A 23,813-nucleotide genomic window follows, 5' to 3' on the forward strand; every position below is an offset into this window, starting at 1 on the left:
TGGATCCCTTGAACAATTTCAGTGCTGTCAGTAGACCTTGAACTCTATCTCTGCAGAAAGGCTGCCCTTACATTTGAGGGCAGCGGGTAAAAATGTAGCTTCCTGGCTTCCTTGCAGGTGCTGACTGGCACCCCTGGGTTTGCATGCTGCGGGTTGTGCCCGTCTTGAGATACAAACAGAGCATGTTCTGTTTCCAGCTAAAGGAAAAAAGAAACATCATCATCTAGTGAACAGGAATCACTTGGATATTTTGTACGGGTGTATGATTAGTGGATACAGCTGAAGCTGTAACAGCTTAGCAGAAAGTATTGGGAAAAGCTGCTTCAGTAAATAGCTAGCAAAGGTTGGACTAAAAGGTCTCTGAGGCATCTGGAAACGGCAAATGTACCTTCAGGTACTTGGCTGTCTGCATAATACTTGCTGTCTGAAAGTGTGGTGACAGCAGGGTTCGTACCTCCAGCTCTAAAGTCTGTGGGCTGGAGCAAATTTCAGATAACGTCTGCCTCAGGCTCACGTTCCTGCACCGCTGAGCCCACCTCTGCGGTGGTGCTCCTCAGCCCGGTGTCCGTGGGGCTGTCCTCCCAGGGCTGCCTTGGGTCAGCGTGCCGAGGGGCTTTGCCCCGCAGAGCTGCGCGCGAGCTGGCTGAGGGCCTCCGCAGAGGCATTTCTTGCCAAACTTTGTGCTGACAGGCTGCCCCAGAGCTCGCGGGGAGCGCGAGGGGGGAAGAGGTCCAACACCTGCAGTGAAGGTTGCGTGTCCCTTGTCCCGGGCCTCTTTGGGGCAGTTCTTCTGCATCAGAAACTCTGCTTGGGCGCGAAGTGCTGCCCTGCAGCTTCCTGAGTAAGAAAGGCTTTAGAGGCTTCAGCGTTTTCTCCCTCCCGACGCAGCCACCCCCCTGACTTTGGCCTGGTGGGGCAAGAGATGAAGAATAGCTTTTATTGCCTTTCCTAGTCCTCATGCCATTCCTGAAAGCGTTTCTGGGTCTGCTCTTTAAGTCGCTCTTGCTCAGCTCCTTTATTCTGGAGTTTTCTTGAGGTGGTCCCTACCCTTTCCCGCAGCTGCCTCGCTCTGCTGGAGCGGCAGTATTTTAAGGCAGCTTGTGCCTGTCAGTATCTCTGTCACTGATGTCAAGCTAAAGCGTTTTACATTGTGTTTGTCGCAGGCGGCGAATACATATGTGGTCATTGACAGTAGCTCAGCAGAAACACAATAACTTGTTAAGCCACAGTAACTCAATCGTGTGTCTGAGCTCTGAGTTGCAGCTGGAGAGGAGCTCTTTGGGCTGTTAACCCTTTTATGGCAGCTGTAGTCTAGGTTTATGCATCTTTTCATGGGGTAGTACATGAGAAATCAGTGTGTACGATTTTTTGAATACATCAGATAGGAAGATTGTGGGAAGGATAAATAGGAGTGCTTTCTTGGCTTACACCTCTGGTGCCGTGCTGCCAAACTGTGCTTGAGTTGCAGGGTAGCGTTTGCAAAATACCATGTCCCACTTTCAGAAGTACCTTAGGCATATAGGATCCTCTCTTCATTTGACTTCTAAAAATGGGGTGCAACATGTTTTGAAAATGCTACCCATAGTTTTATTCAGGTTATATATTTTATAGGACTGCTTTTTTTTGCTGAAATCATTCGTTGTAGAGAAAGGTTGTGGTGATAGCTAGCGGATCTTGAAAGCAACAGAAAAGATTTAGATAGGATATGTGTTTGGATGCTAATGAAAAAGAGATGGGTCACAGGAAATAAAAAGGGCATTGCCTGATGCAGCACTTCTGTGTCGCCTGTCCTCCAGCTGCCTGTGTGAAAAGGTTGTGTTATTACAGAAACGCAGCTAAGGGACGTTGATGTAGTTGTCATGCAGTGATTTAACTGGAGAGCTTGGTTTTCAGGTTGCGGAAGAAAGCGAGTAGGATTGATATGGGATACCCGAAAGGAAATATATCCAACTTCCCTTCATTCTGTGTGAGCTTTTCTTTTCCCTTTCCCTCATCAGGAAGTCTGTGGAAACCTTACTGCTACACTAAATTGTTCAGATGGTGACCTGTGCCTCTCCTCATCTCTGGTTTCACTGCCAGTGTCATGGTGCTGAGTGACATTTTATCTTTTGTCACAAATTTGCACCAGTTGTTTAACCAGACCCATCCTGTGGTGCTCCAGTTTTGGGCTCTCTTGTGATTGTTGTGTGTTCTTAGTAACTGTTAATCGATTGCTGTGATAGTTCTGTTGATTTGACAGATATACATGTATATTTTAGTAATGGGGAATAAATATATATAATCTAATGCTGTTTCAGATTTAGGAGAGAAAGTGGAGAAATGGCAGAGGAATAGGATGCGGTATAGCAGACCTGGCCTGCGTAGTTGGGTTGGCAGAGCATTATCGAGTGCTGGAAGGAGAAGGGCATGCATTTTGTCACACCTCAGTAAAGGTTTCCTGGGCACTTACTGGGATGTGTTAAAGAAAAAATTGCATTAGAACTGGGTGAAAACATAATGCTGATATACAGTGAGGGTATTTAAAACTTAAGAAAAATGTAAAGAAACTTCTAAGGTGAAAAATGTAAGGGAAGGCATGGAAGGACTGGAAAACAGAAAGAAAGAAATCGACCATCTGACAGTTTATTTCTGTATATTTGAGCATTTGGACTGAAATGAAAAATAGGGTAAAAGAGAGATCGTTGAGCAAATTTTATAGATTTCCATGGAAGAGTGAGAAAGAAACAAGAAATATTAACGCAATTATAATAGCAATGTTGAAAAGATGAAACATTGATCATGAAGAAATTCACATAACCTGGTATTGACTGGTCAGTATAACATAGAACGGAAATAATTGTTCTTGAGCAGGTTCAACTTATAATAATGCAAGCAATTGAAGGCTGCATTCAGAAGGAGAAGTTGAAGAAGCTAGGCTTATTCACGGGAACAAAAGAAAATTGTGGTGACCTAATTCCAGCTTTTGTTGTGCAGAATATGCCAGTATTGATAGCGGGACAAATTACTCTCACTGTCAGACATGAAAGCAAGATGCACGTGATGCTGCTGTTCTGCCCTGCTCTTTTGCCTTCAAAGTCTCAAATTCCTAGGGGATAGGTGATGTATTGGTCCACGGAATATTTTGTCTCATCATTTTCTGAGAAGCAGTTACAACTCTTCTTGGGACTGTGTGCCATGCTTTTTGCACTGGCATGTGAGAGACCATTCCTTGAAATGCAACGTCTTCCCATTTGTCCATGCTGTACCATCCCACCTGCACTTGTAGAAATTCCCCGCTGTGTGCCATGAAGCCTTTACCTCAGATGATCTGTTCCTCCACCAAAGTCTGTTAGGCTTTTTTTAATCACTAGGTGAGGGTGAAGCCCTCCACTGTTTCCCAGGTTTTTAAGGACGTTCAAATAATCAGTGTTTTTTCAGAGTTCATCTCAAAGACAGCAGCAATCTCTAACCACTGTATGCATTTTTAGTAGAAGAAAAGCAGGATAATCAGAAGCAAGGACCCAACTGACAGTTATTGGATGCAGAAGCTAACAGCTATTTGTGTGAATTTCTTTAAACAAAGACAGTGCCTTCGTTTTTACGTTTCTAAACATAATCCCATGTGGAACTTGTAAAATATTAATCTTTCCGCAAGAGGGTTTCTCTTGAAGTCCCTTTATGTATAAAAGATGGAAATCAGCAGTGTAGACCTCCCTCCCTGCTTCACTGATGTCTGAGGCCTTATTTGCAATGGAAATCCTCCCCTGTCGCTGCAGTACAGTGAGTGCTCTCAGGCGATGAGCTACCTGGAAAGACTGGGTTTAGCATGGATGGGCCGGGTGCTAACTTTGCCCCCAATTCCTTTCTGTGGACGATGAATGCAAACTGTTACGCACGGAGCTGGGCAGACTGGCTCCCTCCACCAGTCCCTGCTGCATGATCTCTCTTTTATCTTTATTCACGAGCCCTTGGAGGATAAAGGCTTTTGCATACTTTCAGCTGCTCTCTAATTACTCATTTGCTAGCAGTGGTTTGTGGTTTGGTTAGAAATGAAAGCTGACCACTGCTTTTTACTTTCTGTTTTCATATATAGCTCCTCAGCGCTGACTTTCTCCCCCCACTATTATCCATTGCTTTATGAATAAAAGCATGACTTTTACCCAGGTCTCTCCCAATGCCACCACTGGTCTTACAAAGGATAATGTGTATGTCCCATCATTCTGCAAATGCCATTAAACTCTCACCATCCCAAGAAACCCTCAGCCATTAGCCAGCCGAGCCGGTGCAATTGGCAGTAAAATGAGAGAATATGTGCCTTACTAACTGAATTTATCATATATTGACATCAGGCCATGCCTTCCATAGGTTTCCCCAATAAAATCTCCCTTACAGATAGACTAAGAAATGTGCAGACCCAAAGGCTCGCTTTGAAGCCTGCCACTTCTCCAGGACGCTGCCTAACCCTGCAGGAGGCTGCRCTCGCTGATGGCGCCTGCCTGAGCCAGGCCAGCCGCTGAATGCAGACTAGTGAAACCTGCGGCACCACACACGTGGAGTGGAGGTTACGGAAAGAGGAGGGGAAATTGTGCAGAGAAGAGAAATTCAGGGAAGGAACAAGGAGGAGATAAATTCTTGAGAAGCATAAATGTAGAAAACTGAGAGATTTTAAGGATATAGATGAATTGTAGCTTATTTCTTCTTACCGTCCTTTCATATCTAAGAACTAGTGTAGGGGATCAGAAATACCCACCAAGCCTTAATGTAACGATATTTTAAAAAATTAAAGAAAATGTACTAACTGGGCTGTGATCAGTGACTTGGGGAAAAGCAGAAAAAGGGTCTTAGGAAGATGATATTCTCTCACATAGTCTTTATAGTAAAATAATTAGAGGAGAAGGGTGATCTGCTTCGCCGAGGAAAGGCAGAGTGGAGAGTGGGCACCCTCTCTGACTGCCAAAGCCCTTGTGTCATATGCAGGCTCATCCCACTATAAAGTATGACTACATTTTAAGTATTAAAAACGAGTCGTTTTACTTCGTGTCACCTCTAGTTATGCTCTAGCACAGATAAGGGAGAGGCGTAACTTGAAAGCTTGCATGATGTACATTAATGTATGCAAGTGTATGTATAAAAAGGCATGTTGTTCTGATTAGAATTATTTGTGAATCTTTTTAGTTATAAATTATTTGAAAAATAATTAAAATTGTATCATCAAAATAAATGTTAATGAAACAACATAAACAGTATCAATCACATTCTCCAGTTAATGGCTCCTGTCTGACAGACTGGATCAACAGCACTAAGCTCCCAGTGTGCTCATCTATTTCTTAAAGGCACCATTTTCTCCATTCATCTTCCAGACTTTCTCCAGAACATCTTCATTTTTCACTATCCAGAGTCCTGAACCCATTATGTTTTACTGGTGGTAGTTATTCTTCTATAGTACAAATTAGACTGTTCCTTCTACACTTTTATTTTGCAGTACAGGGAGATGCTGCTGTATTTCAGATGCAGTCAAGAGTGCATGTTGACTTCTGTCAGTCACTGCCTGTGCGTATCTGTCTTCCATTCTTCATTTTTTCCTCTGTGCTTCATTATCTTCTGTAAATGTTATTTATTACATACTGTGGTCAGCATTCTGCCTGATCCATCTCACTGCTTTTAATTATGCTGTCTTGAAGAGCAGCTGAACAGTTAGCAGGCAGTGCATGCTCATCGAACATTGCTGAAGTTTTTTTGCCAGAGTAAATGTTGAATCACTGAAGATCAGCTGAGTTTGAAATTTACCTGAATATGTTTTACTATTCCAAAATGATTACACAAGGGCCCTGATTAGCAGCAGCATTTTGCAATACCACTTAAGGCTTTATCACAGTGGAGTACTGCCAGTAATAGTCTTTAATTCACTTATATGTACCAATTCATCTCTGTCAGGTTTCTATTAATTTCTTCACTGTTTTACTTTGTCCCTGTCCCCTTTATAATGAGGGATGATTTCCCCATTTATGTAGCCAAACTAAAAAAAAAAAAAATTTAAATCTTCAGCAAATTGGTCCTTTGATTTCAGACAACTGTGCCATCCCTGCATTTATGTTCATGTTTAATCCACTTTTCACAAATTAGTTTATTTAGAAGAATCTGGGTGGGTCAAGTGACCAAGGGGCAGTAGTATTTTTATTAGCTAATTTAGATGAAAAGTTTCAGGATTAGGTTAGATATATAAGTTTTGGCACGGATTAAATACAGACCTTTTGAGGAGGTGTAATCCTAAAATATTAACTGCAAAGTGGAGTGCAGGTGTAGAATTAAAACTGTACACACTTGTGAAAAGCCACCCTATATTCATCATTAATTTTTTTCATCAGAATGATGACTTGTCTTGGTTACAAAGGTGATTGTCAGAGATAGACAACAAAATTGCCACGTGTACCATTTTGTTTTACCTGGCACTGGTTTCACACTGTACTGGAAAATCTGAACAGTTATGTTCAGTGTTGGTGCTCCAGATCTGCATGATGAATCAGGCTGTGGGTCCATTGCTGCAGTAGATCCACCTGCATGTTTGTTGCTTCTTTCTCACTGCTAGGATTGGTGCAAAGCATCAGGAGCTACGGCAAAAGCAAGTGAGAGGTCTGGTTGATTACTCTACTGGACTGGGAGGACCTGACATTGATGATGATGAGGTGGATCCAAATTATGCCAGAGTAAATCACTTCCGAGAGGCCTATCCAGCAGCAAGCATCTACAGGCCATCATCACCAGCAGTAGCAGAAACCTTTGTATATCCACGTGATGCTGCTTCAACGCCAATGGAGAGGGAGCACTTGGAAGGATTATATGCAAAAATAAACAAGCAGCACTACCCACAGACTCCTAGTGACAGGTAATATTACCACCTGGCCTTAAAAACAAAGATGCATTGGCAGTTGTTCTTTTTTTTGGGGGGTGGAGGTAGGGATTGGGTGTTCAGAAGCCCAAATATCCTGTATTTACTGAGCAGAAAGCCATGGGTTTCCTCCTAGCAAAAAAAAAATTTTCTCCAGTAGTGCCCCCAGAGCATCTATGCAAGGCAGCAGTCAGAAAGAAATCATTAAAGAAAAGTCCATATTTCACAAACAGAATGAATGAATCGGCTGCAGTCCAATTCCTGCACTGCTGAGAGAGTGTTTTTTCCTCTTTCACTCAGGAAAAGTTCTTACACTGCGGCAAAAATCGTCTGTTTTCAGATCCCTTTTGATCCTACTGATCATCACGTGCCTATTAGTAAGAGGTTTTGTACGATAGCATGATATATTGCATATGTTTACAGTTTACTTTTCCCCAGCTGTGTGATATTATGCACTTTCAATTAGGTTGGGGAGAAGAGTGGGAATCATGGCATTTTTATGCAGACTGTGAAGTGTGGCTTCACAAGACTGATTGCCTTTCACAGCCTTTTCAATAACCAAGTGGGAAGGAAAGAGCAATTTTTAATCCTTACTGTCAAGCTTCCAGGTTGATAGCTTTAAAGAAAGATGGTCAAGTTTTTCCCTGGGTTAAAAAGAAAACAGATTCCTCTTGAGTTTATGATGCACCCACCATTATGAGGGCTTTAAAACTGGTTGTTTCTGGAATTTGGGGCTAAAAGAACATAAGGCTTCATTAGTATCATGGTGTTAATAAATTGATGTCATGTTTTTCAGACCAGTGTATGTGTGTGTAGGCAAGATGTACAAGTGTATGCCTGGAGTTCATGCTGTGATCTGCAGCGTCTCCCCATAGCCCCAGTCTGTGCTATGTGATACCACACTTGTTAATTTTAGAGAAATGCGTGAGCACAGATATAGGAGTGTTTTCAGTTTGTGGCATCATCGTACTTTAAAAATGTCTACTGAGTCATTGTTATAAATAGTAATAAAATGCTTGTGACATAAATCTAAGTGTGTAGCAGGGAATAGGCCAAGTCTTGCTTTTTTCACCTAAATACAATATGGGAGAGAGCTTTCCAAACATAATGACATTGCTAATTCTCTTCTTCCTTATTATTAACTCTTTCCTTACTGTGTAAGGATGAGGAGGGTGAAAAGCAGTTATCACAGCTTATTGCCATCTAATGGGTTTTGCTTTCCTGGAAGAGTCTTGAGGTGATCGTCACTGAAGTCACATGAGCATCCGTGTATAGGGAAGGGATCAGAAATCCAGTCACACTAACTGGGTAAACCAAGATCAGGGAATTCTCAACAGGAGGGAGTCCACATATCTGATTCACATATTTTTCAAAAACTAATGTATATAGCTGTAACTCAGAAAGATGACATGGTATTAAGACATTATCATGAAGGTCACTTCATAAGTTCAGTTTTAACAGGGACTTTATAGCTTAACATCTTAAATGTCATCGCTTTTGAGGTGGGTTTTATGTGTTGCTTTGAATGCAGCTGGAAAGAAATGGCCAAATCTATCCCACTGACTTTTTTTTTTTTTTTTTAATTGCTTGCTCGTATCATGCTGGTAACTACAGTAAATGAACTCTTGACTTGCTGTAGGGACAAAGTTGAAGTCCCAATCAAGTTTGGGTACAGTCTTGGGTTCCTGGATTTTGGCATGCATTTAGCTGTAATTGCATGTTATATCATGATGATTTCTTGGAAAAACTAAAACCAAAACTGTAACAGGCAAAAAAAAAAAGTTATCTCATGTCTGACACTGTGATCAGAAGTCATGCTGAGAAGCTGTTCTGTCTGTGTTGACTCTCTCCAGGAGGACAAACAGTCCACAACATCTTAGCTTTGTGGAATTTCTCGGGCTTGTAGAGGCTGTTTAACTAGATTAGGAAAAAACAGGGAATGTGGGATTCTTATTAGGCTGCCTTTGTTCTTTTTCTAACTCTATCTTTCCTTTGTCTCAGAGACAAAAAGGTTGTTGTTATTCACCATTAGAAATGTGCCAAACCTGAATAATTTGATGTGAATTTATACAGTGGGTTGTGAGGTCTCAGCCAACAGTTGTTGGAATATACTGGCAACTCCAGGCAAGGAAATCTTTCTAGGCTAGAGGGAGAGCACTGGAAGAAGAAAGAGATAAGAAAAAAAAATAACCCCTGGATAACATGTTAATTATAAAAACAAATCTGCTTTCAGAGGTCATGTATGAAAACTACCTTGTCTGCCTAAAAATGATGGGAAAGGGGCATAATGGATGCTTATTAGCCCAACTAAAGTTATTTTTCGTTTGCAGGGATGAACATTTATCAACACATTTGTCGTGTAATAGCTCATGTTTTGGTCCTGCTAACGCATGCATGCTCTCTCTCAAAGTTTTGCTATTAATTCTACTTTAGATGGATGGCTTTTTCTTCCACCTCTGACTCTCAACATATAATATAGTGTGTGGAGACTTGAGCAGTGACTAAAGTAAATGAAGTTGGGGGGTAGAAAGGGGATTTGAACAAAGAGAGAATAGATGATTTCATTTTGGTCTGGGAATTCCAGTTATGTGTCATTATGATTGAGAATTAAAACTCTTCATTTGAAACAAGCAGTTCATTTTTGTTTTTGTTTTTTTGCAGAAGAATGTATTAACATAATTAATGGCTTGTAAAATTCAGAGGCCATTTGTAAAGAAAGAATCTTTGTGGTCAGATCCGTGCTGATAATTTGTCTGCACTTATGCACCTTCCCTTCTCTCATTCCCAGTATCCAGCCAGTTCATCCTCCTCGGCAGAGTCCCAGCTTGAACTGAGACTCTTGCAGGGTGCAGAGAGCAGTGGGCTGCACGCGCATGAACGCTGTTTCTTGAATCATTATGGAGTACATTTGTTGCCTGCAAACGCTGCTTCTCATGGCATGTACAGACCCGGTCCACAGTGCTGCTTGCAGGCTAACATCCCCTTTACCTAAGACTGCCTCTGCGATCTCAGTTTGTTTTGCTTTGGGTTGTTTCTGGTTTGTGCTTTGTGTCTGTTGTGTAACGTTCTTCTGCACTGCTGCACAATTGTTGATTTTCTTTCCACCGATGACTATATTCAGTGAAATAGATGTAATTTTTTGTGTATATTTTGCTGAAAGCTTTGGGATAGAGAGGTGCTATATAAATGTAAATTGTCCTTATTAATGACAGCAAAAAGCATTAGCATGATCAGTGTATTCTGTGAATGTTAAATTAAAGACAGTAAAAAAATTAGCTGACAAAATCACACATTTCTTTGTAAATCAGAGCTTTTTTCTGTTTATTTCTAATTAGGCACAATTTTCTGTAATGCAAATGCCATCCCAAAGGATGGTGCAGGCTGCACAACCACCTTGTGCAGCTGGGGAACCCGCCGGGTCTCTGCGTCTCGGCAGGCTGCATGGCACTGCCGGCGGTGCTAAGTCGCAGCCGCCGAGTTTAGTTGTCAGGGCTGTACCGTAGCAGTGCTAAGTTGCACCATGGCAGAGCCTAGGTGTCAGACCAAAGCCAAAAGAGCATATGTACAGCACCGTTATCACTTAAATGTCAGGCATGACACATGTTGCAACCCTTTCTCACGTTTTGCATAAGCAATTTCCTTTTTTCCTTCCTTGAGCATGGTGCTGTCAAGTATATCCAAACACTCTGAGTGCATCTCCGGAAAGTTTCTGAAGACACGCTCAACTTATTTGCTCAGCCTGGAAGTATGAAACATTTTAAAGTCTGATGCCAAACTCATTGCCAAGTATAATTCTTCATTTATTTATGTGTCTTATCTTTGGGAATTTCAAAGTGCTGGTCTGACAAAAATGAATACAGTTTTCCTTTGTTTAGCAGGAATAAATTCAGAGCTGTGTCTTGTTGCAGATTAAAAAAAAAAAAAAATCACTCTCTTTTTACATAGGAATAGAGTATAAAGCCCCGGTCTGGTCCAGCTTTCTGGTTTTGGAGATGCAGTGTTGGTCCCACTGTGGAAGAACTTATTAATTAATTAATTGAAAAATGAGTCTTCATTAATTCAGGGTAGAAGTTTCCTCATGGAAATGTGTGCTCTTCCAGACTGTTCAGTCTAGCAAAAGGCAGAACTGCGAACAAGGAAATGAAAGGAATAACCTCTGCACAACCTTAACTCTGCCCCTTGCATCCTACCCTCAAAGCCGGTCAGAGCTGTTGTGTTCCCTGCAAAACAGTCCACCTTTCCCTGAATGGGATCAAATAAAAAAGTTGTGTGTGTACCTTGAGAAACCAAATGCTAAGTATAAGCCATGTTTAAGTCTGAGGGGGGAATAAAAAGGTTCTAGAGTTTTAAAATTCAGCAAACAGCATTCTTTCTAAAGAGCAGGCTAAATGTTTGTCTTTCCAGCAGGTGTAAGTAGCTGCTGTCCTGTTCGAACCAAGGCCGTACGAATCTACAGCTGCGCAGAAAAAGCTTGTTCAAAGCAAGGGCAAGTTAGATTTGCCCAGTATGTTACTGAGCCTTGTATTTATTTTAATCCAGAAACCAAAGTTTTCTGGAACTCAATACAACATATCACAAGCATTGCTCACTGTTCATGCATCTGCAACACCTCTTATCACTGAATAGCAAAAAAGCAATCCGCTCTTGTAGGAGTGGATGGTCATTAACCCAGGTGTGGTTGTTCTGTAAGACTGATATTGCAGAGGCAAGGCAGAAATGCAATGAAGCTCGGTAATTTCTGAGCGCCCTTTGCTACTGTTCCCTGAGTTACGGTGGGAAAAGAATTATGATCATGCACTGAAATATTTTGATTTACAAAGCATGGCTAGTAAGAGCAAGCCATTGCTCTGTCTTACCACGTAGCCTCTTGATCTGCCTCGTCTACTTGCTGTCCTAAACTCATCTACTCACGTTTCCTCTCCTCTGCTGCCCAGCACCCCCAAGACTCTCCTCCGTTTCCATTAGCTATGGGAATTATTTTCTTTCTCAAACTTGCCAGGGCAGCTTGTGAATTTGTGACTGCAATCAGATTGCTTTTCCCCATAATGCTTAAAAAGAAAAAAAGAAAAAGAAAAAGAGAAAAAGAAAGAAACCAAATGTCTTGCAGGCACAACCTGTGGCAACGTTTACTGTCCTTCCTGCCTGCTAGATTTCTGACAGAAGTTAAATCCAAACTGACACAAGCAGGGTATAGCAGAGGCTCAGTGGTTCCTGTGGGAGCCCTAGAGCTAGCCTAGTTGTGGAAGCAGGGCAGTCCAGAAATACTTTTGGCAACCAGTTTCGCAAGAGTGTAGGTTGTTCAATTGGACTTGCACTGAGTTTTTGCTCCTGACACCACTTGCAGTTTCCTTTCTAGAAAAGAGCAATGAGTACCATGTACTAATTATACCAAGCAGAAAAATGTTGAGTAACGGGACCACTTGGAACATGTTTAAACAAGCCTTAGTTTGATTTCCCAACTATGTGCAAAAATAATCATATTTTTTGTTGATAGGATTCAAGAAAAGCTATTTAGAGCTACAGCTCTGAGTGCCATTTCCTGAGAACCCCTTGTTTGAATCTTCCCAACTTTGGGACCCTCACCCTATCGTTTGCTTCTCATGGATGCCCGAGGGTTTGTGGAACTCGTGTAGCCCGGAGGATTTTAGAGCGTGTCTGAACAGCAGGGAATTGTCAGAGTTTAACCCGAGCAGAGCTGCTGCTCCCATGTAATGCGTGCATGCTTGTTCCAAGCCATGCATTGTTCAGCAGAACTAAAGTCTGTCAGGAATAGTCACAAATCTGCCTACATGCCTCCTGACTGCTAGGGTTTGCGTTTGGATCACCTCACTTATTGACAGATGTGTAAAATTTTATATACTACACTCCCACAACTCCCTTGTGACTGTCCTGCAGCAGATGCTGGTGAGCCTAAGTTTTGGCAGCTGTGTTAAGCATTCATAGGCATTCAAATTTTTTTCCCCCTCCAGCCCTCTCTTTTCTTATGTGATATATCATTGCATGGAATTATTTTAGGTTAATTCTGCCTATTTATTGGTAATGTCCCATTCTTATAGTTGTTTGTATGCAAATGCAAAACATAAGTCCCTGGAGAAAGAGCAGGTCTTTTACTGGAAGAAGAGACCATACCAGAGGATAGAGAGTAAAATGCAGATGGTGTTGTCAGCCTCTTAAATATACAAATAAAGACAAAATGAGGTCGTCCATGCAGCTGGAATGCAATTATATGGCCTTGCTTGTGTTTCTGCCACAGCATATTTCTCTAGTGTGAGCAAGAGATGCTAAATTCTGCCTTACACAGGATGATGTTTGACCAAAAGCTCATGCTTGCTTCTTTAATCAGCAGCAGAATAATGTGTGTATTAACTTTTCCCTGCACATTAATTCTTTTTTTCCTACAAAATGCCATTTAATTTTAAATGCTAATATGTGTGTGGTTAATTAAGAAGCCAGAGTTGACTATAAGGTTGGTAAGCTCCAAGGAAGAGAGAGGAAGATCATTACACTTCTGCTCATAGATAGCTATTTGTGAACCAGCTGATAATGTGCAAAATTAAGATTTCGTAAGTGGCATTTTAAATGAATGGTTAATGGCTGAAGATTAATTAAACAGTCAGAGTTGTTCAAAAGAGAAGCTGTTAAAATCTTGTTTATAGGCCAGTCACTTGCATACTTAAAGTGCAAACCCTAATAGCATGTGGTATTTACATTGCCTTGTCTGCTAAATGGAACTGGGATATTTTCCTTGAACAAGGAAAACTACCTTGCTGGATGTGCAGTATGGATGCATATATGTAGTGTTGTGTACTGCAGGTTTTTTCCATAATTAACAGTTGTCTGGTAACAGTACAGACAGAGAAATGCCTTTCCTCTGGGTTTTTGGTAATCCTAAATAAAATTACTAAATCTTATTTTAATTAAAATATAGGGGATATGGTTAAATCTGATGTGATTTTCTTTTCCTGCTACTCTCCAGTAGTCTGTTCTACTTAATGCACTTTGGGGTTTTCAAGGTGCCTGACTTGAGGTCATCTCCTGTCAGAATCAGTCTCTTCAGCCCCGCTGTTAGCCTTGCAGAATTGTGCTAGCTAAGAAGGAAAAAAAGATGTGTTCTCAATCAGGTCTATTCCATACTGCAGTTCTGGTTAAATGATGAATGTTAACCTAGTCCCGTTTCCCTGGCTGAAGAGGAACAACGAGCAGAAGGTCATTATGTTGCTTGCAGTGGTGCGGCTTGCCCTTCCAATGCAGCCCATGCCAGGAAACCTTTTCCGTTGCTTTTTCTTTTGTTTTCTCTTTCTCTCAGCCAGGTTCCCACCTCTCTTTGTTACCATCTGCTGGTTTTCCCCCACCTTTCTGGCACAGTTATTTTGCCTTACCATCTTCTAGCTTCTGGACATGCAAGTCGTTCCAGAGAAAGCCCTGGTGACCTAGCCTTGCGCGGGCTTTGCTGCACAGCCCAGTGTAACCTGAATCTGCATTGCTGACTTCCGGGAGCTCACGCTCTGTCCAAACCCATGACTTTCAAAAACATCCTTTCCTAATTTTTTTTGAGCTGCTACCAGTTAGTTAAATGGAAGAAAGGAATTCTTTCTTTCATTCATGGTAGAGATAATCTTTGTTTTAATAAACTATTCAGTAGATGAGGGTATGGGATTTTACTGTACTACATTTTTAAGTCTGTGCATACTAAGGCCATGTCATTTTTTGGAGGTGGAAGAGGCTGGAACACACACCAGTTCGTGTGTATGAACATCCATCTGTTCAGACTGCAGGTGATGGCATGACTTTCCCTGTGTTAAGCTAATTTTGTGGCTTCTGGTCAAACTATTTTTTAAAAATAGTCAAAGTTTGGTGGGAGAGAAAGAATTGTCTCCCCAAAATCTTAAAGTAATGGACAAATGGTTAAGTTTGGAGGAGTGAAAAATAGTCTTATTACTGGCCTGCTTCAAAATGCTGAGACTGGATCCAGTTAGGAAGGCAGTGATACTATGTCTAATAAGGATGGAGAAATAACATTTAGATGTGACAAGGAAAAGGGACGTAGACTGACTGGAGCCATGAGAAATGTCTTTACTGTGTCCTCAGTTTGAGTTATCAAGGTCAGCAATACCTGTGCTAACTGGTTCCTGCGAGCTACAGGAGAAAGCCCTTTTCTTCTGAGGCAGTGAGGAGTGTAACTGAGTCCTGAGAGTCTTCAAGAGGCATCTCACAATGTCACGTGTGCTCTCAAAATAAGCAATTGGTTTTCTCCTCAGTTTACCAGGAGCGATTCCTACACCAACTCAGATGAGTGCAGCACAGGGAACCGCAGGGGACACCTTGCCAGCATTGCCAGCTTATGCTGCCACCAGGAACGATACGGTGACGCTGTTAGGGCTTTTCAGCATGACTGCTCCTGTCCCCGCCAAGTGCTGTGGTCTGTGTGGTGGTCACACAGCTTAACTCTAGGGGAAACCGGTCTCTAGGCTCCCATAAGGTCGTAGGGAGTTGTTACATGTTCTGAGCGGGCTAGTTGTACCCTGGTTTTCCTGCAGTCCCAGGTTACCGGGGGTATACGTTGGCAGTTCTGCACAGTTTTTCTGCTCATTTTAGTTCTGCTTCAATGGGTGACTTAGATCTTCCGTATCTTGTGTCAAGCGCTAGTAGGGCCACAGAGGTGACCTCAGGATGAGTCGATGGGAACCTCCTCATGCAGGGTTCAAGCATCTGATAGCAGGATAAGCCCACCGCTCCTGAGCGAAGGCCGGGACAGTGCTCCCTGCTGGTGTCAGGATGCCACTGGCACATGGTCATCCAAGGACTCACTAAAACTGCAGTGCTGCTGCAGCAGGTATAGACAGAGGCATGAAACCCAATCTTGTGGTCAGCAAAAAAAGTAAGAATTGATGTTGTTTGAAAAGCTGGAAATCACTCAATATTGTGCTAGCAAAAATATTGGGAGGACTGAAAGGATGTGAGAGAATTGGTTAAATAGGCAACAGGATGCGGAATAAAAAGAAAATAATTGTGATTATTGTCTGACAGCTGTGCAGAGCACACAGTCGATGACAAACTCTAAAACGTGCTGTTTTTCTGCCCAAAATCTCAAGTCCACTGTTGCAGACAGTAATCCAAGGGGTCATAGCAAGCCAAGAAGTAGTACTGTCTTCTGTCCCTTCATCGGCTCTGGCCTCGTGATGGAGCTGCGCTGGTCTGTACTGAGGCTCTGAGGGCGTCTGCACGTCTGGCACGGAGGCCTGGCGCTGCCCGGAGCATGGCGAGCGGCGCCCGCAGCACCGTTTCTCTGGCAGGCCGTTTGGTCGCAGATCACTTGCTGACCTGGACCAAGGTATCTGTATCGGTCTCGGGAAGATTTAAAGGAATTGTCCATTTTGCGGAGACTGATGTTGGGCTGCCTTGGAAGGGAAACAAATAACTTGTTTTAAAGTGTATTATGGCCTGCATCTGAGGGAAAGTGAGGTCTTTCATTAGGAGAGGCATGTGAGAAAATGATGCTGCTTCAGATAACCACACAGGTTATTTTTCTTTTTTTTCTTTTTTTAATCACTAACTTGTCCTTGATGTCTGGAGGCTGTTTTTAGAAACCAATGRAGGGTGGTGATTGCATGAAAGGTTTTATACTCTTCAGTGGCCTGCAAAACAGGTAGCTGCCTTCATTTTTTCCATCTACCAAGCTGAAGCAGAAAAAAGGCAAAACAAAATCTATGTTAAAAAGGAAGATGCAAAGGGAGTGAGTGCAAGATACCTTTAGAAAGTGCTAGAAGTGGAAACTTGGAGAATAGTAAGTTCTCTCTTCCTATTTTTCCTGTTCTTTTTTCTCTCCCATTCCCCACTTCTTTACCTGTAGGTCCATGTGACAGTCCTCCTTGAACACGCATGGTGGGAGCCTGTCAGCCCTTCCCTTCAGTGACTTGAGAACAGTGAGGAGAAACGATGGAAGACAGAGCTAGCTAATGTTTTATCATTTTGAACAACATCTCATCCTCAGTCTTTGACCCATATTTATGGTTTAATTTCTTCATTCGCTTAAAATTTCAATTCTGGATAACGTTTTTCAGCATAATAGTATCTTAAGGGCATTTCCTCTCAAACAAGTATTAACTAAAGCCTGTTCTTCAGCCCTGGAGTTTATCTGCTATAAACACTTCTGGCTTTAGGCTTTGATGCTTACTTAGCCCTGGATACGGTTATTACCTTGTAAATGGGAATCAATCTCAAGTGATCATTATGGTATTTACATAAATTGCATGAAAAACAAATGTCTTGAGAACGGCCTGTAAGTTTAAGCATAGGGCATGTTTGAGATGCAAGTGTTGTGAATGGCCTGGAAATGAAAACAGTAGGAACCTGGCAATTCCTGTGCACCTTTGCTGCTGCACAGTAAGCAGCAACGCACCTTCGGAGGGATGAAAGCACGCTGAAAACGTGTTCTATCTTGGGATGGTGGTGGAAGGCTGTTTTCTGTGTCTGAGTCGCCATAATGCTCAATAATTGTCTGAGCTCTGCTTTAATTGAGCACTTGTGTGCAGTAAGTGTGCTGCTAATGGGGGACCTGGCTTGCTTCTGCCCTGTTCCCAGGTAATGACAGAGGAGGCTTGCGGCAATGCCAGTCCTTGCTTAAAAATCAGCGCAGACTTCCACGGCATGGCAAAAGGGTGCGAGCTTGCGGAGGGCGGCTGGGGAACAGCATCAAAGGAGCAGGAAGCCTGTTCCTAATTGTTATTGATTGTCAGTACACGAATTACTAGCAAACAGTCTGCAGTCCTTCACCTGAATAAGGTGTTGCTTTCTTCCTTTGACATTTTCTGCTATTCCTGTCCCTGATGTGAAAAAATCCAGGAGGCAGTTATTTTGTGCCTGTATATACAATGGCAATGTTTAAGCAGCGGCTGCTTCAGAGAGGGAGAGTAAAGGGGACTGGGGGAGGGGGGAATGATCTTTCCCTCCTTTTCTCAGTAAATACCACTGTCTGCATCAGTGTTGATGCTTTGACCTCTTTGCTACAGAGCTTGAAAAGTCTCTTGCACTTACTGACATGTTCTGGCTCCAGACCTGAATAGGTTGAACTCTAATTCTCTTTGAGTGCTGCTGCAAATAGATTATCAATCTAAATATAATAAGTGCTCAGGTATTCCTCCCAAAATTTAGACTCATTAGTCTAAATACTGATATTTTTACACATCTGTATGGCTTCTGAAATGATTAACAGTATTTCTTTTAGCCTTTGATCTGCGCTCTGCCCTCTCTCTCATTACTACTAGCTATGGTGAATACACGAAGCGTCTGATCAGCTTCATTGTTCTGCTGTTGTTTTTCTTTTAAAGGCTCTAACTCATAAGTGTATTTTCATTTCTCTTTTGTGTTTAAAACCTGCCTCTGAGGAATAAGACTACCAGTATTCGGTCCATGGCTGGTGGAGATACTGAGGTCTAATATCTTCTGAATATTTTGTCTCATTTAATTTTTCTAGTGGCACAATACATTCGTAGTGGAGGTCTTTTTTTTTTTTTTTTTTTTTTTTTTTTTGGAATGCCCATGGAACCTGAAATTAATTCCCTCCTGGCTTTAGGAGAAAAATTTCAACGTATTTCTGAATGTTTTCTGTATTGGGTTGAGAAATGATACATAGAGACACCTGCTCTTATAAGTGGGTGGAAATTGAAAATAGTGCCAAGAAAAATGCTGTTCCTCAGAAAAGATTCAAAATATGCATTGTTTAAAGTGTGGCATAAACAAAATGCCTGAAGTAAGGTCCATTGGCCCTTGTTTGATATGACTTCGCTCACTTGTGGCTTCATAACTTCTCTAATGATAATACTTACTGCTTATATAGTACTTATATCTAAAAAACAATGTACAAACTACTGTTTTCTGCATCAGTTGTGGCAGATAGGAAGCAAGGGGGCCAGAGGCAGCACGGTTTCCTTCCAGCTTTACAGCAGAACCACTGTTATGCTCGAGTAGCACAGCAGTGGATCCTGTCCATTACGAAAACGCCTTTCTCGAAAATGAGTCAGGAAACGGCTGGTTGATGTACAAGTAACAAATGTGAATTTGTGTTTATTGGGAAGAAATGTGACAGTTCACATCAGAATTTAGATAAATACTTACATAAATTTGGTGGTGTGTGCTTCATTTCTATAGATGTCGGTAATAACGTGATAACCACTATATGTGATGGGAGAGCAGCAGTTGCCACAGCACATAAAAGGATACAAGAACACATGAAATCATTAATGCTTTCATAGTGTATCCTGTCTTATTTCTGATAGCATAGCATGCTGGTACTTAATGAGGCATATCTTTGAAAAAATCAGCAGGTATAATTTTCCAGAACACATGAAAATGTGTATCCTTGCATCAGAGGTCAAAGCAATATTTTGGATCTCACATTTTTTTGAAAGTACAAATTGTCATTGTTACTGAGCTAGAAATTATAAAATTATCTTATCCAATCTGAAAAGCAAATGATAGCGTGTGGATTTGTCTGCTGTTGAAAAGCATGATACATAAGTCCCGTTTCCATCAAAGTAAGTGACAAAATTTCTGTTGATTGAGGTGGGAAATCAGGACCGATTCCCATGCCTGGTTCTCCCTGAAAGAATGATGAAGTGATGTTTTCTTTTCTGTTTTATACTTATTAGTTTCACAGCCAGATTACTGTAACTTGAGCTTTTCTGCCATACTTTTGCATGGATGTTTTTGTTAACCACTTTTATTACCTTTTGGCCTGTTCTTTGCATCACACTATTGACAAAGTGAGTTTTACATTTTTTACCCCAAAGTTTAGAGCTCAGAATACAGAAGAAATCCATACAAAAAAAAGTCTGAAACATTAATTGGACTAGACTACAGCATTTAAAGTAACCTATTCTATCGTCCATTTACCTCCCACATGAAATGAAAACTCTATTTTGATCCGAACTGTCACAGATAATTTCTGCACATAAAACACATCCAGAGACAGCTTTCAAATGGAGTTGTCACTTCTTATTTAGCAGGCTGGGGACTCTCTATTGTTGTCAAACCCTCTTTGCAAAAGCATCACTGACACAGTGATATGCACAGTTGTATGTAAGAGGAGGAATGGTTGCACAGCCTCTATGAAACAAAAAATTGTATGTAGGTGCTGGAATCCTCTTCAGCTGAACTTAGCTTCTGCTTAGCAAAAAAAGCTTTCTGTACTGTTTTTAAGCAGATTTTCTTACTGTGTGCTGGTGGGGGGAATGGTTGTTTTTGGTGTAAGTAGGTTTTAGTGGGGATAGTGATGAGTAACATTTAAAAGTTGGTAACCACTGTTCTGTTATTTTCCCTGACCACTGTAGGACCAGAAGTCTGCCTTTAATCTCTTTACAAATTTTAGGAATTCTTAAGCAAGCACACTGGGGATGTCTCTGAACTGGGAATACAGTACTGCTGCCTCAAGGCGTAGTCTAGCTCAGATGCTGAGGAGGGCTATAGGGTGCTGGTTTTCCAGCTGCTATTCTGACGGTGGCCAGTGTAGCCCTCTGATGGGACCAGCTAGAAGATGCAGCTATGGCATTACAGAAGAAGACCTCTTAAAAGACAAATTGAGAAATACCATTCTTCAGGGTTTCTGGTTTTGTACTATTTAGTATGCCCTGGAATGCAATCTATTTTCTTAAAACAAATTTGCCTGCTGGCCTCAGTTGCGTTCTCATAAGCTTATACTATTGGAATATGCAGTTGAATAGCGGTAATATAAGACTGTTATTTTATTTTCCTCTGAAGGTCACAAAATTGACTGGTTCTGCACCAGCTTAGGGGTGAAGGATTTTGTTAGCGTGACGAGTGATCCTTTATTACTGTCTCCACCGCTGCTCTGCGCAGCAGCATTGAACAGCTTGCACTGCTCTTTTCAATGTGGCAAAACACAAGCTGGCACAGTGCTCCTCCGACCTAATCCCACGCCATGATGTAGATAGCAGCTTTGGCATCACTGTGCTGGATCCAGATGTGTGATCAGGAGTGAAGCACAGATGAGAATGGAGACCCAGGGTCTTGCGTTTTCCTTCAGCAGCCTGAATCCTGTGGATATCTCCGCTGCTACAGCTGGGGCTGTTGGGAGCGGTGCAGGAAGGAGGGAGGCTACCTATTGCAATGTGCAGAAAAAAACAAAACTGAAAGCTAGACCCTAAAACAGAATGGGGCAAAGCCAAGTGCACGTTTTAAGGACCGTACTTCTTGTAATAAAGCAAGAGATACAAGCTGGAAATCCCATTCTGATTTCTAAGCTGTATGCCAGAAGATTGAAGGGCTCTGTATACGGTGCGTCTCAAGCCCTCTCCTGGAGAGGGACGAGACAGTGAGGGGGTTTCTCTGTTCCTGCTTTTGCCTGTAAATGTGGTGTATTCATGGACCAGCCTTAATGGCTGTCCCGTGGGGAGCAGCAAATTAGATGGAAAAAAGGTAATTTTGTATATTAATGGAGAATACATTTGAACATAGAAAAAACAAGGGAAGAGAAAATGTTATGGTCTCTATGCTTAAGTCAGAGATAATGTACCTCCATGGGGATTTCAAACGTTGGCCATTAAGGAAAAAATGGAGCAGATGGAAGCGATCTCTCCTCCCCTCCTCTCCTGAATCTTGGTGGGCCAGCTTGTTTCGCTCTCTCCAGGTGGGCGGGTATACAGAGACGGGCTGAATACAGCACGGCCGGTAATTCAGGCTCCCTCCTGCTCCCGGAACGGAGGCTGTGATCCACTTTTGCGCTCAGCTGGCAAGCTTACGAAGTTGAGGGCTAGTGAAGTGGATAGACATTCGTCCTACACTGGAAATAGCAACTTTGGAGGCTGCATTGGCACCGGTTTTCTGCACATGTGTTTTACGGTTACCTRGCACCAAAGCTGCTTTATCCTATTAGTCCAGTAGTTCTATCAAGTTGTTACGTTTAAATGAAGTATACTATCTATCTGAAATGTATTCAAGCAGCAGTGGGGCTCAAAAACTCTAAAACTGTCTTTGTAACTTGTCCAGGTGCAGTACATCTGCCCCCTCACTGTTACACCCTGCTGACCAGTGCTGTTTCCATATTACCTTGTGTTTCCCCATCTGCCTTCACTGTTTCCGTCATTATTCTGTGCACGGGAACAGGACTGTCTTTCTATTTTCCACGTGTACAGGGCTGATGGCAAGGAGAGTCATATCTCTGACTGGGGCATTGCAGTGACATTTTGTGTACAGGTACTTATGAGGCAGTCTGGAAAGATCTGGGGCCATCTCAAAATTACAGGGAGGGAAGGAAGCTATGTGTCAGAAGCTGGAGCAAGGCCACTGCAGCCTACAGCCTTTACCTTGGCCCTCAGTGCCAAATTTTGCAAGGTCTCATGCCCTCATGTGTTTGCCTGCCCTTTCAGAGGCGGCCCTATGCCTCCAAACCAGCTAGCTAATGGCCTGCTCCCATGCAAAGGTGATGTGCTCAGGCTAATATTGGTGTGACCTTTTGAGAGCACAACACCATCCCCAAAAAACTTCAGAGCTTGTTTTTCTGCAGGTCTGCCTGGAAAACACTATGCAAGCATATTCCGCAGCAAAGTCAATTACTGACTCTTGAGAATATCCCTAAGTAACGGTCACACCCTCATTTCAAAGGCGATATATGGGGCCATTACCTGGGCAAATACAGTGCATGTCACTGAAAATCCATTGATGGTGATGAATTCTGGTTACCGTTGACTGCAGCCAGATACAGGATGGTGAGTAAAGGGTAAAACATTAGCCCTTAAGCTCTGTTTTTTCCTGTAAACAGGTTGGGGTTTCATAAGAGTTCAAGGAAGGAAAAAACGAAAAAAGAGAAGGTTAGAGATAGGTCTCAGGGAAAAAAATGGGAAATAAGGAGGCAAGGAAGGAAGAAGGAAAAAGAGAAAAAGAAAGCATCCTTTGGGGAAAAAAAATCAAATGAAAAGATTTTAAAAAGGGAAGAAATTAAGAAAGAGGAAGAAAAAGATTAAAAAGTATGAACAGTGCCTGGAGCCTCTCTTTGCAGACTAGCAAAAGAGGTTTGTATAGAGGAGAGTTAGTTCATGTATGAAAAAGTACAAGATCTGTAGGGAAAGCTGAAATCTGAATAATATGCATGCATTATTGTGAAACCTTCAAAGAGAAACACATAGGAAAACTATGGGAGAAAATATACTGCAAGAATTATTTGTAATCTGTGTGAGTGCATTTGAGTGTCTGAAAACAGCTTGCTCATGTCAATATTGTTTTTAGTGTCCTGGATTTGATTGTTAAATGAGTTAACTTGTATAACTCTGAAAACATTTTAAGATTTTATTTTAGTCTTTTTTTTGCATAATTTCTGTTCACATGATGTGATGCTGTTATGTGCCTCCTTGCAGTAAAAAATGTACAATTCCAGAGGTGTGCTACATATGGCTTAAGATGTGATAGTCACCCTTCCATAATACAAGTATCAGTTTGTGGAAATAAAGGGGGCTCAGCTCCTTTCATTTCTGTAAGTTGTTTTATATACTCACAGTGGAAACGTAGCGTCAGAAGAACGTCGATGGAACCACTGGAAGGTGGGTGGGTGGTATTTCTGCTACCTGTTGCCCTGCTTGGTGATACCGAAGGGAGGATTGCCCCTTGGTCTCGTACGCCGTCACTGACAGCAGTGAGCAAGGCTGCCCCTCTGCAGTCACAAGAGGCCCTGGGGATGGGTGCTTTGGGGTCCTGCCCTGCGTCGCCCTCTGGCACAGGCCTCCCTCCGCAGAGGGACCTGGCGAGGGGAGTCCGGAGTTACCTCTGGAAGTGTCCTCCCAAGAAGGTATGAGGACGCTGCGTATAAGGATCCTCCACGCTGACGAGGTGTTCTTTCTGTGTTCATCTTGTTCATGCTATGAGATAAAAGCAGTAGAAGAGCTTTGTTTTCTTATTCTTGACTTGGAATACATTTACTGTTAAGCCCTCCTTCTCAATA

At 42.1% G+C, this 23,813-nt stretch overlaps 1 protein-coding gene across 1 annotated transcript in view; it reads left to right on the forward strand.

The window, feature by feature from the left end:
• The window catches only part of PARD3B (par-3 family cell polarity regulator beta), a 411,041-nt gene that overhangs the window by 321,180 nt on the left and 66,048 nt on the right, over positions 1–23,813 (forward strand). Inside the window, exon 22 of the mRNA XM_026088114.1 lies at positions 6,566–6,862. Coding sequence (XP_025943899.1) covers positions 6,566–6,862 — 297 coding nt within the window. The remainder of the gene's footprint in view (positions 1–6,565; positions 6,863–23,813) is intronic.

This window comes from Apteryx rowi, unplaced genomic scaffold (assembly GCF_003343035.1).
Source record: "Apteryx rowi isolate R43461 unplaced genomic scaffold, aptRow1 scaffold_12, whole genome shotgun sequence".
Lineage (NCBI taxonomy): Eukaryota > Metazoa > Chordata > Aves > Apterygiformes > Apterygidae > Apteryx > Apteryx rowi.